The following is a 12,584-nucleotide window of genomic DNA, read 5'->3' as shown; positions in this document are numbered from 1 at the left end:
GAAAGATATCTTCGTACGGTTTTTGAAACCATCGGTGTCATCGGTTGCTCTGGTAAATGTACCCTTCTCTGACAGAAATCATCAGAAGAATGATGAGGACCTCATGATTGGGAACGATGCCAAACTGTATATAAGGGAACAAAGGAGTCTCAAGAAATCCACCTTCACTCTGAGTGAGTCAGACATCCAAGGTTTCTTCAGTGCAGTTCGCTCATATTATGTGAAAGCCTGCAATTACATATTCAAAACCTGGCCGCTAGATGATGAATTAGCCAAGCATGCTCAGGTGCTGGATGTTAAGCTACACCAAGAAGTGGGGTTTGACTGTGTGGAGTTTTCATCAAGAAATTCCCCTGTCTGTTCAGTGGCGGTGATAGTGACATAGACAGTCTTGAGAGTGAATTCGCTCACTACCAGGCAGACGCCTCCATAGCTACAATTGCTACTGAGACAGTGAGAGTGGATGAGCAGTGGCATTGGATTTCACAGCTCACAGATCCCTGCACTGGTGCCAAGAAGTATCCTAATTTGAGCAAAGTGATGAAGGGAATCTTGGTCATTCCTCATTCGAACGCATCATGTGAGCGGGCACTCAGTCTTGTACGGAAGAATCATACTGAATTTCGTCCCAATTTGAGTGTCAAAGCCCTGGAAACTCTCTTAATTGAAAAACTAGCTCATAGCACCCCTTGCTACCAGAGAATACAGCAAAGACATAATCAGAAGGGCTAAAAGAGCCACACAGCTGTCACTCAGCAAAGCTGCCATGGAAAAAGCAAGCAGCAGTAGTACCAGCCAGTAAGGTAAGAAAAATATTGCTTCTTTTGTGCTTTTGTTAATCTTTGATTGTCCCCTAACTTAGTAATATTAACATACACGTAACATTAAAAAGTGCACAATTTTCCCTTTTTTGTTCAAAAGTGGGAATTCTTAACATGTTAAATGCTCCAAAATAGGGCTCAGAGGGCACTAGAGAGCGTCTAGAAACCCAGAGCTTTCAGGGCCCTAAGGCGGGCCCTGGACCCCGCCGCAAGGGTCGAGCGCTCCGCGCTCGAGATGTGCGCTTTAGCGCACATTATTTGGTGTCGGTTAAAAATCCTCCCTAATTCTGATTTCCAAAAGTTGGCATCTCTGCATTCATCTCCTCACATTGTCCCCTCCCACCCTGTCTGACGTCATCACTTCATTCATCTCCTCACACTGTCCCATCCCTCCCTGTCTGACGTCATCACTTCATTCATCTCCTCACACTGTCCCCTGCCTCCCTGTCTGACGTCATCACTTCATTCATCTCCTCACACTGTCCCCTCCCACCCTGTCTGACGTCATCACTTCATTCATCTCCTCACACTGTCCCCTCCCTCCCTGTCTGACGTCATCACTTCATTCATCTCCTCACACTGTCCCCTCCCTCCCTGTCTGATGTCATCACTTCACTCATCTCCACACTGTCCCCTCACACTGTCCCCTCACACTGTCCCCTCCCTCCCTGTCTGATGTCATCACTTCACTCATCTCCTCACTGTCCCCTCACACTGTCCCCTCACACTGTCCCCTCCCTCCCTGTCTGATGTCATCACTTCACTCATCTCCTCACTGTCCCCTCACACTGTCCCCTCCCTCCCTGTCTGATGTCATCACTTCACTCATCTCCTCACTGTCCCCTCACACTGTCCCCTCACACTGTCCCCTCCCTCCCTCACGTTATCACCACTCATCTCCTCACACTGTCCCCTCACACTGTCCCCTCCCTCCCTGTCTGATTCCATCACTTCACTCATCTCCTCACTATCCCCTCCCTCCCTGTCATCTCAAAGGATTCATTAAAGATTTCAACTCTGTCATTTCACGCAGCTGCTCCTCGTGGAAGCACAAAGCCAGAGTTTGGGACTCTCCGACATTTAAACCTGTTCCACACAGTCGCCGTGACGTGCTCCTCGTTTACCTCCAGTGGGGGAAACCGATGGTGGCACAGCATACCTGATACAGGTCCTCTTCTTCTTCTTCTTCTTCTTCTTCTTCTTCTTCTTCTTCTTCTTCTTCTTCTTCTTCTTCTTCTTCTTCTTCTTCTTCTGTTGTATGCACAGCATGGCTGCGAGTCGTATCATTGGCTGAGGGCGTGGCTGTTGCCGCCGATGCCGTGCCCCCTGTTGTAAGTTAAAGCAGGAAGTTGTCATTTGTTCAGATTGCCGCGGTTAACTCGATGAAGGACATCATGGGATCTTTAACATCCACCGACTAACGTCTGTAACGCCCAGTTTAACGTCCGTCCATCCATCCGAGGGACGGCGCACACACACATCGACGCCTCGCCTGCCCTGCGAGACACCAGGACGGCAGTTTGGAGCTCGATCGCAATTCGAACCCAGGTTAGACACGTCAGATCCGAGCGTGCACACCTACAAGGGAGGTGAGAGTGCCGAATGAATCACGTGCTCCAGAATGGACTCTGTCGTCGTCGTGTTGGATTTAATGAACGTGGCGTCGACAGCGCAGGCGTGATGGACCAAATGTCCCCCTGCCAAATTTGATGTTGCACCTCCTTGTGTATTTAACGAGTGCAAGTATAAAAAAACATTCATTAAAATACTTATTACATGAATTGTCTTGTATTTATTTGGTTTTTGGCTTGTGATGATCGAAACACATCGTAAGTACTTTGTAGATTACAGAAGTGAGAGCATATTGTCCTCTTCATGTCTCTGTGAACAGGAAAATTCCAAAGTGCTCACTCAATGACTCCGAGTGCTCTTTTCCTCCGTGTCCATGTCCCAACCGCAGGAGCGTCTGATCCGACATCTGAAGACGAAGATGTGTCTGTACCTGATAGACATTACTTTGTGTTCAAGTGTACTTACGTTGGGACCAGAAGCGTCCGACGTGCGCAGGAATGGGACGACGGAACGTGCACGTACGATAATGATGTACAGGGAGAGACGCCGACGATGCACAAACCCCTGTGTACCCAAACCCCTGGGTACCTGGGTACCAAGGCAACACACTCCCAAGTATCTACTATCAGTGTGGATACAAGAAAGGAAAGGCTTGTCACCACCACACAAGGTTACCTGTCTGTCTGTCTCTGTCTCTGATGAGTGGTTTTGGAGTGGTCACCTGCTTGCACGGGATATAGGAGTGCGCGCCGCCTGAGGCGTGGTTGTAGTCGCTGTAGCCGTTGCGGTCTGTGGAGCCTGTAGGTCGTGTGGCTTGTAGAGTGCATCGAGTACGTAATAAAGTGGAGTTACGGGCAACGTACGCTCACACTCTCGCTCGTGGCAATAAAGCAGGGTTGTGCTGTTCCCCCGCTCGCGTCTGCCTTGGAGCACCTCTACCACAACACTACATTTGGCGACGAGTCTGTTCGGATCGGCGTGTGCAGAGTGGTTGGGTTATTGGATCGCGGCAGCGAGTAACTCGGCGCATCCCGCGTGGTTCGAGGTCTACACCGGACGGGGTCCCCGAGGAGTGCATCGCAGGTTTCGCGCGCCGCATGCACAGGCTTCGGGGCCAGGCGTCTCGCCGTCACGGCCGGCTCGAGCATGGCAGAAGGTCGGAGCACGGCGCACGGACGCGTGCCCGTCTTCATTGGAGACTACTTCGAATTGTTTTCTGAACAGTTGGGCTGCTATTTCCACGCGAATGATGTGGGCGATGAAGGCAAACGCAAGTCGATCTTGCTCGCCTCGCTATCAACGGAGCATTATTGGCTGCTGAGTGATTTGGTAGCGTCAGATAAGCCCAGTGATGACGGGCTGTCGTTTCAGGATATTGTGGAGAAGATGAAGGCACACATGTCGCCGGAGAAGTCATTGCAGCTCGCTCGATACCAGTTCGATCACCTCGCAAAGGGTGCGGAGGAGCGCGTTGCAGATTTTGTGGCACGGGTGAAGCATTCGGCCATGGCTTGCAAGTTTACGGCGTAGGAGCGTCCAGCGCGACTCAGAGATCGTTTTATTTCGGGGCTGCAAGATGCGAAGATGGTGGCAGCCATTCTGCGGATGCGCGGTGTCGACGTTACATTCGACTCAGTGGTCGGGACTGCTTCAGCTGTCGAGCAGACGCTCACGGATGTCCGCGCCATCGCCGGCCAGGACGTGATGGGTAGTTCCGGCTGGGGCATGTCGGCTGACCCCGGGGTCCACGCGATGACCCAGGTGCCCCAGGTCGCGCGCGCGTCTGGCGGTGCGAGCCGGGGGCGCGTGCCGCAGCGCGGCCGCACCGGAAGCGAAATGGACTTCCAGGGGTGCTGGGGCTGTGGTGGTCCGCACCTGCGACAGGTGTGCCCATATAAGAACACCGTGTGTTTGTATTGTCACAAGGTGGGACATTTGAAGCGTGTGTGTCGGATGGCGGGGGCCGCCGTTAAGGTCTTGGATGGCGAGGTGCGGGACGACCCCAGCGACCTGGGAAGCGGCCTGCAGGCAGGGCATAGCGATTCCGGCGGCCCGGAGCAGGAGATGCAACCAATGTTGAGTCTGTTTTCGATTGGTCCGGAGGTGACAAGACCAATCACAGTGGAGGTTGAGGTGAATGGCGAGCCGATCCTATATCAAGTTGACACCGGGGCCGCAGTGTCGGTCATGGGCGAGCGGGCGGCTCGTGGTCTTCGCGGTGTTCGCCTGGTCAAGACTGCCTTGTCGCTGTGCACGTACACTGGCAAAGCGATTGCACCGCTTGCGGTGGCAGACGTCTCGGTGGTCTGCCGGGGTCGAAGCGCCCTACTCTCGGTGTTTGTGGTACGAGGGGAGGGGCCCGCCCTTTTGGGCCTGGACTGCTTGGCGCACCTCGGGCTGGATCTCCAGTTCGTACCTCCAGGTGCTCCGGTGCCTCCCTCGAGACCCGAGGGCGAGGTTCTGGCGGCAGGAGCCGCAACGATGCAACGGGAGCGGCCGTTCATTGCTTCCTGCGACAATGATGTATGGTTCTGGAGCAACGGGAGCCATGCCAGCTGCGAGGAGCTCTCGCGCTTCGGCTGCGCTCATGATGCAATGCACGCCCGTGTCGTTCAGGTGATTTCAGCGGGAATTGGAGCGAGCCAGTCACGTTCAAGAAGTTCGCGGATCGCGACCGTCGACGCCAAGCAGGTCATCGCTACGTCGCGACGACAACCGAGAGACGGACACGTGATGTGATTCATGGGTTGCTGTTCGTTGCATATTTGATTTTCATTGCTCGAGTGATGCAGTTTAGCGTTTTTTTTTTTTTGTTTTGTTTTTTTGTATACCTTGGTCGAGGCTCGTATGAGAGCTAACACACAACTCACAGCAAGGAGGCATGAGACAAGAGGGGCGGGAGTGGAAGGGACAAAACAGTGGGGAACAGACACATTAGGTGAACTGTGGAAGGGAGAGGGATGGGGATGGGACGGGGAACATGGCGAAGAGAAGATGGACATTTCAGGGACTTTCAGGAAGGAAAGCAGGAGAAATGAAGGAAGTGGGCTTGGGTGGATTATCGGGGGTAGAAAAGATCGAGGATTTGGATGGGGGAAGATAAGAGGTGGTGGTGAACAGCTGTTTTGAAAGCCTGGAGGGAAGAATGGGAAAGAATAGAGTGAGGAAGTTTATTCCAAAGGCGGGAAAAAAGAGGAATGAAAGAGTGAAGATGAGCAGTGATTCGTGATTTTGGTAGTTTTACCAGAAGGGGGTTGTTGGCGGACCTTGAGCGCCCTGTGGAAATGTGGTGGGGACAAATCGCAGAGAGAGCAGGGGGGGCAAGGCTGGAGAGGAGTCGGTAGAAGACAGAAAGACCACCGACCAACCTGCGGTGATTGAGTGAGAGGCCCAAAGACTCAGCTTCATTGCGGGAGATGCCGATGATCTTAAATGCCCTGGTTTCGACAGCATGAAGCCGAGAAAGGTGGGAGGCAGGAGCACCAGCCCAGAGGGGAGAGCAGTACTCCATCAGGCTACGGACAAAAGCTTTGTAAGTGGTCAGGAGCTCAAGAGGGCTGAGGAAGGACTTAGCACGACGGAGGATTCCCAGTCGGCGACTGGCTTTTGAGGCGAGGTTGGAAATGTGACATTCCCAGGAAAGGTCATGGCAGATAGTGAGACCCAGAAGCTTGAAAGAAAAGACTTCTTCCAGAGGATTGTTGAGAAAGTGGATGGGGGGGTTTTGTAAACGGTCCTTTCGAAGAGACATAGTGAGAGTGTGAGATATGTCTGGATTGAAAGACATGTTCCACGTGTTGGACCAGTTTGTGATTTTATCCAGATCTGCAGTGAGCGAAGAAGCTGCTGCTTGCCGGTCTGAGGGATGACAGATGGTACGGCAGAGGGTGGAGTCGTCGGCAAAGAGAAATAGAGGATTTTCCAGAGAGTCCGAGAGATCATTGATGAAAACCAGAAAAAGAACAGGGCCCAGAACGCTACCTTGAGAAACTCCAGCCTGCACAGGAAGAGGGGATGAAAGAACTCCATTTAGGGCCACACGTTGACTGCGACAGGAGAGGAAGTCTGCGAGCCATGAGTGGAGATGGCCTTGAATACCATGGGAAGAGAGTTTGGTGAGTAGGGCAGGGTGCCAGACTGTGTCAAAAGCACGTGATATGTCCAGGGATACGGCTCGGATTTCCTGTCTGGCATTGAGGACCTCCATCCATTGATGGGAGAGCAGAAGCAGCATATCCAGGGTAGAGTGACCTGGTCTGAAACCAAATTGATGATTGGAAATCAAGCCATTGGAGAAGAGGAAGGATTTCATATCTGAAGCGATGATGGATTCCATCACCTTGCTGATGATTGGGAGAAGGCTGATTGGTCTGTAGTTATCGGGATCTGTTTTTGCACCTTTTTTATGCAGGGCAGTGATGTTAGCAGATTTCCAAGCAGATGGCAGATGACCTTGGGCAAATGAGAAGGTGAATAGAACAGAGAGAGGGTGAGCAAGAGCAGAAGAGCAGGCTTTGGGGACACGTGGGCTGATGCCGTCTGGACCGGTTGCAGAATCTGACTCGAGGTTTGAAAGCAAGCTCTCCACCTTGTCAGGAGAAAAGGATACAGAGTCCAGGGACAGTTGGGTGCGACTGGGTAAAGTGGGTAGAGATAGTGATGGGTTTAGGACACAAGATTTAGCTGCAAACACCGAGTTGTTGAAAATAAATGCCGACAGTTCCTGTGGGAGAATATGTTTGGCTGGGATCAATCGATGGGATGTTCGATATGACCGATGTGATATGAAGGCTTTGGGGGCGATCGTGGCAAATAAAGAGGTTTTACTGGCCTTCAGCTGCGAGGGCAGCCCATGGTTCGTTACCCTGTCATATGTGGGGATTATTTTGGGAGAACTCGCTGCACGAAAAGGGAAGTTTGCAACTGCGCAGACGATGTTCTTGTTGCTTTATGGCATGAGTGAATGTGATGTGTGGTTTTGTATGGGATTGCTGCCGACTAATTGCCGCGTGGGTCTCAGAGATCGACTCAGAGCCGGGGCTGGTTCGCTGTTCAGCATTACCCCCACCCCTGGTTTCGACAAGGTCAGACGTGCCTGGCGCCTGGGGCGCAACTCTCTGTTCTCGCCAATGCCGTTTGGACGTACGTTGGAATCTTGGCTGATTGTAATGTGTGGGTTTGTTATGGGGTTGTTGGTGCAACGAGCCGACGGCGCTGTTCAGCGTCACCGCCCAAGGTCAGACGGGTTTGCGCTGGCGCAGCACAATGATGCCGGAGGGCGTGTAAGCAAGAGCCGCCTGGGGGCGCTTCTGCTGCGTAGTGATGCTGTGCTTCCCGCCTTGCTTCTTGATATCTGTAACGCGGTCAGGGTTTTTGTGGGTTCGTCGTGCAACTCGGTCTTCGGAACCTGACCATTGCAGTTCGACTCGCTCACAGCGACACGCTATATGGTGTGATGTGCCTATGCTTTTTGGTTATTATCGTTTTTGTACCTCTCTGCTTTTATGTCATGGTATTCTGTGCTGGTTATGCTTATTATGATGATGGTCATTTTATAATCATAGTTTTAGGAGGGAGGAGTGTGGTGTAGTGGGCCTGCGGGGGCAGGGCATGATGTGGGGAGCGTGGTGGAGGAGTGGTTTTGGAGTGGTCACGTGCTTGCATGGGATATAGGAGTGCGCGCCGCCTGAGGCGTGGTTGTAGTCGCTGTAGCCGTTGCGGTCTGTGGAGCCTGTAGGTCGTGTGGCTTGTAGAGTGCATCGAGTACGTAATAAAGTGGAGTTACGGGCAACGTACGCTCACGCTCTCGCTCGTGGCAATAAAGCAGGGTTGTGCTGTTCCCCCGCTCGCATCTGCCTTGGAGCACCTCTACCACGACACTACACCCTCCATCCACAGCCAACTCTCTCCACTCTCCAACCACCCCTACCTCACGGATTTTTTTTTTTCTTTTTCTCATACTTTGCTCCCTCAACCTGGCCGCTCACTTTGCCATTCTCTGTCCCCCAATCCGCATCAAGTGTCTGGCCCATCTCAGCCGGCATTTCACCAATCTCTCCGTCAAGCTCATCTGCACACCAATCTCCCTCATTCTATCCACCCTCTTCACTCCTGCAATCCTCCTGACCCAGTTTGTTCTTGCAAACCTTCAGCTTCTGTTGTCTCTCAATGCCACCATCTCCAGACCGTAAAGGCAGGCCAGTGTTACACAAAACATCAGAATCTTCCCTTTCAATTTTCTTGATGTACTTCTGCCTTCCATTACTCCCTCGCCCCCCTCCATGTATTCACACCCACCGGAATCCTCCACACATCTGCTTCGGATTTACTATCCCCGGTCACTGTTCATCCTCGCTATTCAAACCTATTTCCCTGCCTGATCTCTTTCTCCTCCAACATGATATTCAATTATTTTCAACTGCTGCCCAACCAACATCACCTCGGTCTTCTCCATATTCCTCTTCCGCCCATGTTTCTCAAATCCCTCTTTCCACAACCCCAGTACTTCCTGCATCTTCCACCACGACGGCCAGATCGTCCGCATCCAGCATCCTCCATATACTTCCCCTCAAGCTCACCTTCTTGCTTACCAACCCCATCACCATGATAAACATGAATGGGCAGAGAGACAGAGACAGAGACAGACACACCTTCCCTGCTTCAAACCGATGTTCATGCTGAACTCCTCAGACATCCCCCAGCCAACCAAAACTCTTCCCTTCGTAACCGTGTCATTTCTTCCACCAACCTGACTTCTGCTTCCGGCACTCCCATCAATCTCAGTATCATCATCACCATATCTTTTAGGACAGTGTTGGAGGCCTTCTCCAGGTCCACAAAACCCAATTCCATCTCACCTTGCACCTTCAACTTCTCCACCAACTGTCTCAGCGTAAACATCCCATCCATCACCCCCCTACCCTTTGTAAACCCTTGCTGCTCTTCTTCGATGTCCATCTCTCCACTCTTCCTTATCCTCCCGTCCAGAAACATCTCCAGCACCTTCATGACGTGATTTAGGAGCATCATGCTGCTGTACTTCCCCGGATCTTGAACATCGCCCTTCCCCTTCCATATCGGCACAGTTACTCCTATCCTCCAGAATTTTACCCTCTCTCATGCATACATTCAACAGCCTCTTCGTCCAACTGACTCCGACTTTTCCCTCTGCAGTTATCATTTCTGTACACGCCTCATCAATGCCTGGCACTCTTCCCTTCTTCATCCTTTTCAATGCCATCTGCACCTCCTCCTCTGTCACTACACCAACTCCACTCCCCCCCCCCCGCCCCCCTTTACATAACACGGGAGCTCCAACTCGCTGTTGCTTCCTTCCTGGTTCAACAGCTCTTTGAAATATCCTTCCCACACCCTCAATATCCCCCCCCCACACTTCATGTCCTTACCATCCTCATACATGTCATGTTGTCGGTGACAAAAAACGGGTTGGTAGGAATCTAAAGCGGGTTTTTATTTTACTTATTTATTTTTACCAAACGTGGTTAAAAGATTCTTTGAAATGTTGTCAGTGACACAAAATACACCAGAATACCGGGATAGATGTTTATTAACGAGGTGGACTTGCGGCTTTTCAGAACTTATCTCAATTGTTTACTTACCATTCCAAGTCTAAGTGTAGACTCATTTCAACAATCGTGGAGCACCAAATGAGCAGAGATCTATCGAAGTGACATGGCCAGGACCTAAAGGACGAGTCTCTTCATGTGACTGTTCTCGGCATTGTATTCACTGCAGGCTTTCTTGGCGTTTCTGACGAGATCTCTCGGAGGATCAAACTTATGACTGGGGGGGGGGGGGGTCAGGTCACGTATGGGAGCATGCGCCGGCACAGCATGTCACTGCGTCCACTTTCCACCGGTACTCCAGGGGCCTTTGGCCATCCCCCAGGCAGATGCCTGGCCCATACCCATCTCCTTGAGATGCTGATCAACCTGCTGCAACCATGAGGCATGTGGTCGGCCCATTGGCCTCCTCCACTTACGAGGCTCCCTCGCTGAGAGAATCTGGTGAGCAGGATCAGTGCCAGGAAAACGAGCCACATGTCCATGCAGCTGATGCTCATGGACTATGCAGGTAGCAAATCTCATTTGAGTCTCTCTCAACAGCCGCTCGTTGGACACAAAGTCCAACCAGCGATAGCCAAGTATTCTCTGAAGAGACCTGGTACCAAAGGTATTAAGTCTCCGACTCAGATCCCTGTTCAGAGTCCAAGTGTCACATCCATAGAGCAAGCCTGGAAGCACCAAGGACCTGAAGGCTCGGACTTTCATCCTGCACAGGTAACGACAGTGCCACACCCCATGATCCGGTGATTCCATGACTCCCCAGGCCTGACCCAGATGTCTATTGGCCTCTGGCTCACAGCCAGCAGAGACATGAATATCACTGCCATGGTAAGTGTCTCCGTGACCTCAACATCCTCACCCCAAACAGGTACAGACAAGAGAGCAGCATCTAATATGTCATTGAAAGCCTGGATCTTAGTTTTGACCCAGAAAAACCCCTAATCCCAGCGGCTCCGACTCCACATTCAGCACCCCGAGGGCCCCCAAAAGGATATCCAGAGTCTCCGCAAAGATGACTGCATCATCTGCGAAATCAAGGTCAGAGATCTTGACATTCCCAAATGATGCACCGCAGCTTGATCTCTCCGACGTCCTCTCCAGAATCCAGTCCATAAAAGCGCTGAAAAGTGTGTGTGGGGGTGGGGGGTGGAGGGGGAGCAGTACACACCCCTGACAAACTCTAGTAACAATTGGAAATAAGTTAGAGATGGTATCACCACATCTCACAGCACTCTCAGTGCCAGAGTATAGTTCAGACTTCAGATTCATCAGTTTTGGTGGCACCCCATAAAGACCAAGAATCCTCCAGATACACACACAGAGATTGCTGGAATTATAGATAGATGATCATGTGGGAGGCACAGGTTAAATCCATTTTTTTTTAAAGTCTCCTGTTTGCACTTTAACACTAGGCGTGCTTACCGTCCCTTTGCTGATAGTTTTCATCAAAAGACCGAATGTTGTACTTTGGAAAGATAAATTGCATGTTTATCTGTGAATCTAAATGAAGATGTTACAGTTGAAAAAAGATGTTTTGAAACACGTAACTTTTGTTGTCATGGCTGTAGTTGTTACCCCATGTATGCGATGTGAAAATCGGGGTTAAGCAATTGGTTCACTTTGTATGTCTTGCAAAGGTCAGTTTATGATCGAGGAACAACTTTATTTGAATTGAATGTTATATAATTTGAACACAAACTGGAGCATGAATTGGAAAACAAACCAACAGATTAGCAGCACTTTGCCTTTGAATTTGCCCCGGTCACGCATGCGGAGTGGAGTGAGATATATATATGTATATACATATATATTTTTTAAACTCTGGATCTGCCTCTGGCAGTTAAACAAGACTGAAAATCATTCAAACCAGGAACCGTACTGTTTTTAAGGATGTTGAAAAGGGCCCACACAACAGGCACGAATAACTAATGTAACGTGTTAGATAGGGTGGTGTCATAGACACTCGGGCAACGGCGATAAACTTCCAAAAAAAATTTCTCGAACTTTTAAAATCTTTATTTCATTTCAATTTAATTATCCAACTTATTGAGTTTTTGACATCACTTTTGGTTTTGTGCAGGTTTGCAGCCATGAGCTTGGCCATCGTGACCAAGATGAGTGATTCTGAGAAGGACAAACTCTTGATTAAGATCATGGGTGAAGGAAAGTTGGCTGAATACCGTGCGCTGTAAGTTACTACTCCAACTACTCGTTTCATGACAATTTTTCCCGTGTTCAAGGGTTGGTAAGCTGATTGCCCCTCTTCATCTAGTCCTGTCACAAACATCCTCCATTAAACCCCAACAACTGCATGTCTCCACTGATCGCATATCTTGATCTTTTCCCCTCACCGACTAAACTAGTGTATTTCTTGACAGAATCATGTTCTCTCTTACTCGCCAGATATCCAAATCATCTTTGTCTTCTTTTTCTCAGAACTATTAGCTTTGAGCCTCTTTCTTTTGTCCATACTACTCTGCTTATCTTTCAGTGTTACAACACACATCCATCTTATCATTCTTAGCTCTATCCTCTGTCTTCATCTCTTGTCTTCCACCGTCATTCCCCATGTCTCACTACAGTACATCAGAACTCGCTGTAAGTA

General features: G+C 50.4%; 2 protein-coding genes across 5 annotated transcripts in view; one reads left to right on the top strand and one right to left on the bottom strand.

Moving 5' to 3' along the window:
• LOC147012777 (tenascin-N-like) overlaps positions 1-12,584 on the bottom strand; it is a 342,994-nt gene that overhangs the window by 73,143 nt on the left and 257,267 nt on the right. The gene's annotated exons all lie outside the window — the stretch shown is intronic.
• Positions 1-12,584, top strand: part of LOC147012779 (uncharacterized) — a 66,211-nt gene that overhangs the window by 49,149 nt on the left and 4,478 nt on the right. For both annotated transcript variants that reach the window (XM_085853963.1, XM_085853964.1), the window contains one exon: positions 12,060-12,167. In XM_085853963.1, coding sequence (XP_085710089.1) covers positions 12,060-12,073 — 14 coding nt within the window. In that variant the 3' untranslated portion in view covers positions 12,074-12,167. The remainder of the gene's footprint in view (positions 1-12,059; positions 12,168-12,584) is intronic.

This window comes from Eptatretus burgeri, chromosome 14 (assembly GCF_056783735.1).
Source record: "Eptatretus burgeri isolate ZD-2024b chromosome 14, Ebu_testis_v1, whole genome shotgun sequence".
Classification (NCBI taxonomy): domain Eukaryota; kingdom Metazoa; phylum Chordata; class Myxini; order Myxiniformes; family Myxinidae; genus Eptatretus; species Eptatretus burgeri.
Note: the sequence above shows the minus strand (reverse complement) of the source record. Positions and strands in the feature narration are given on the sequence as shown.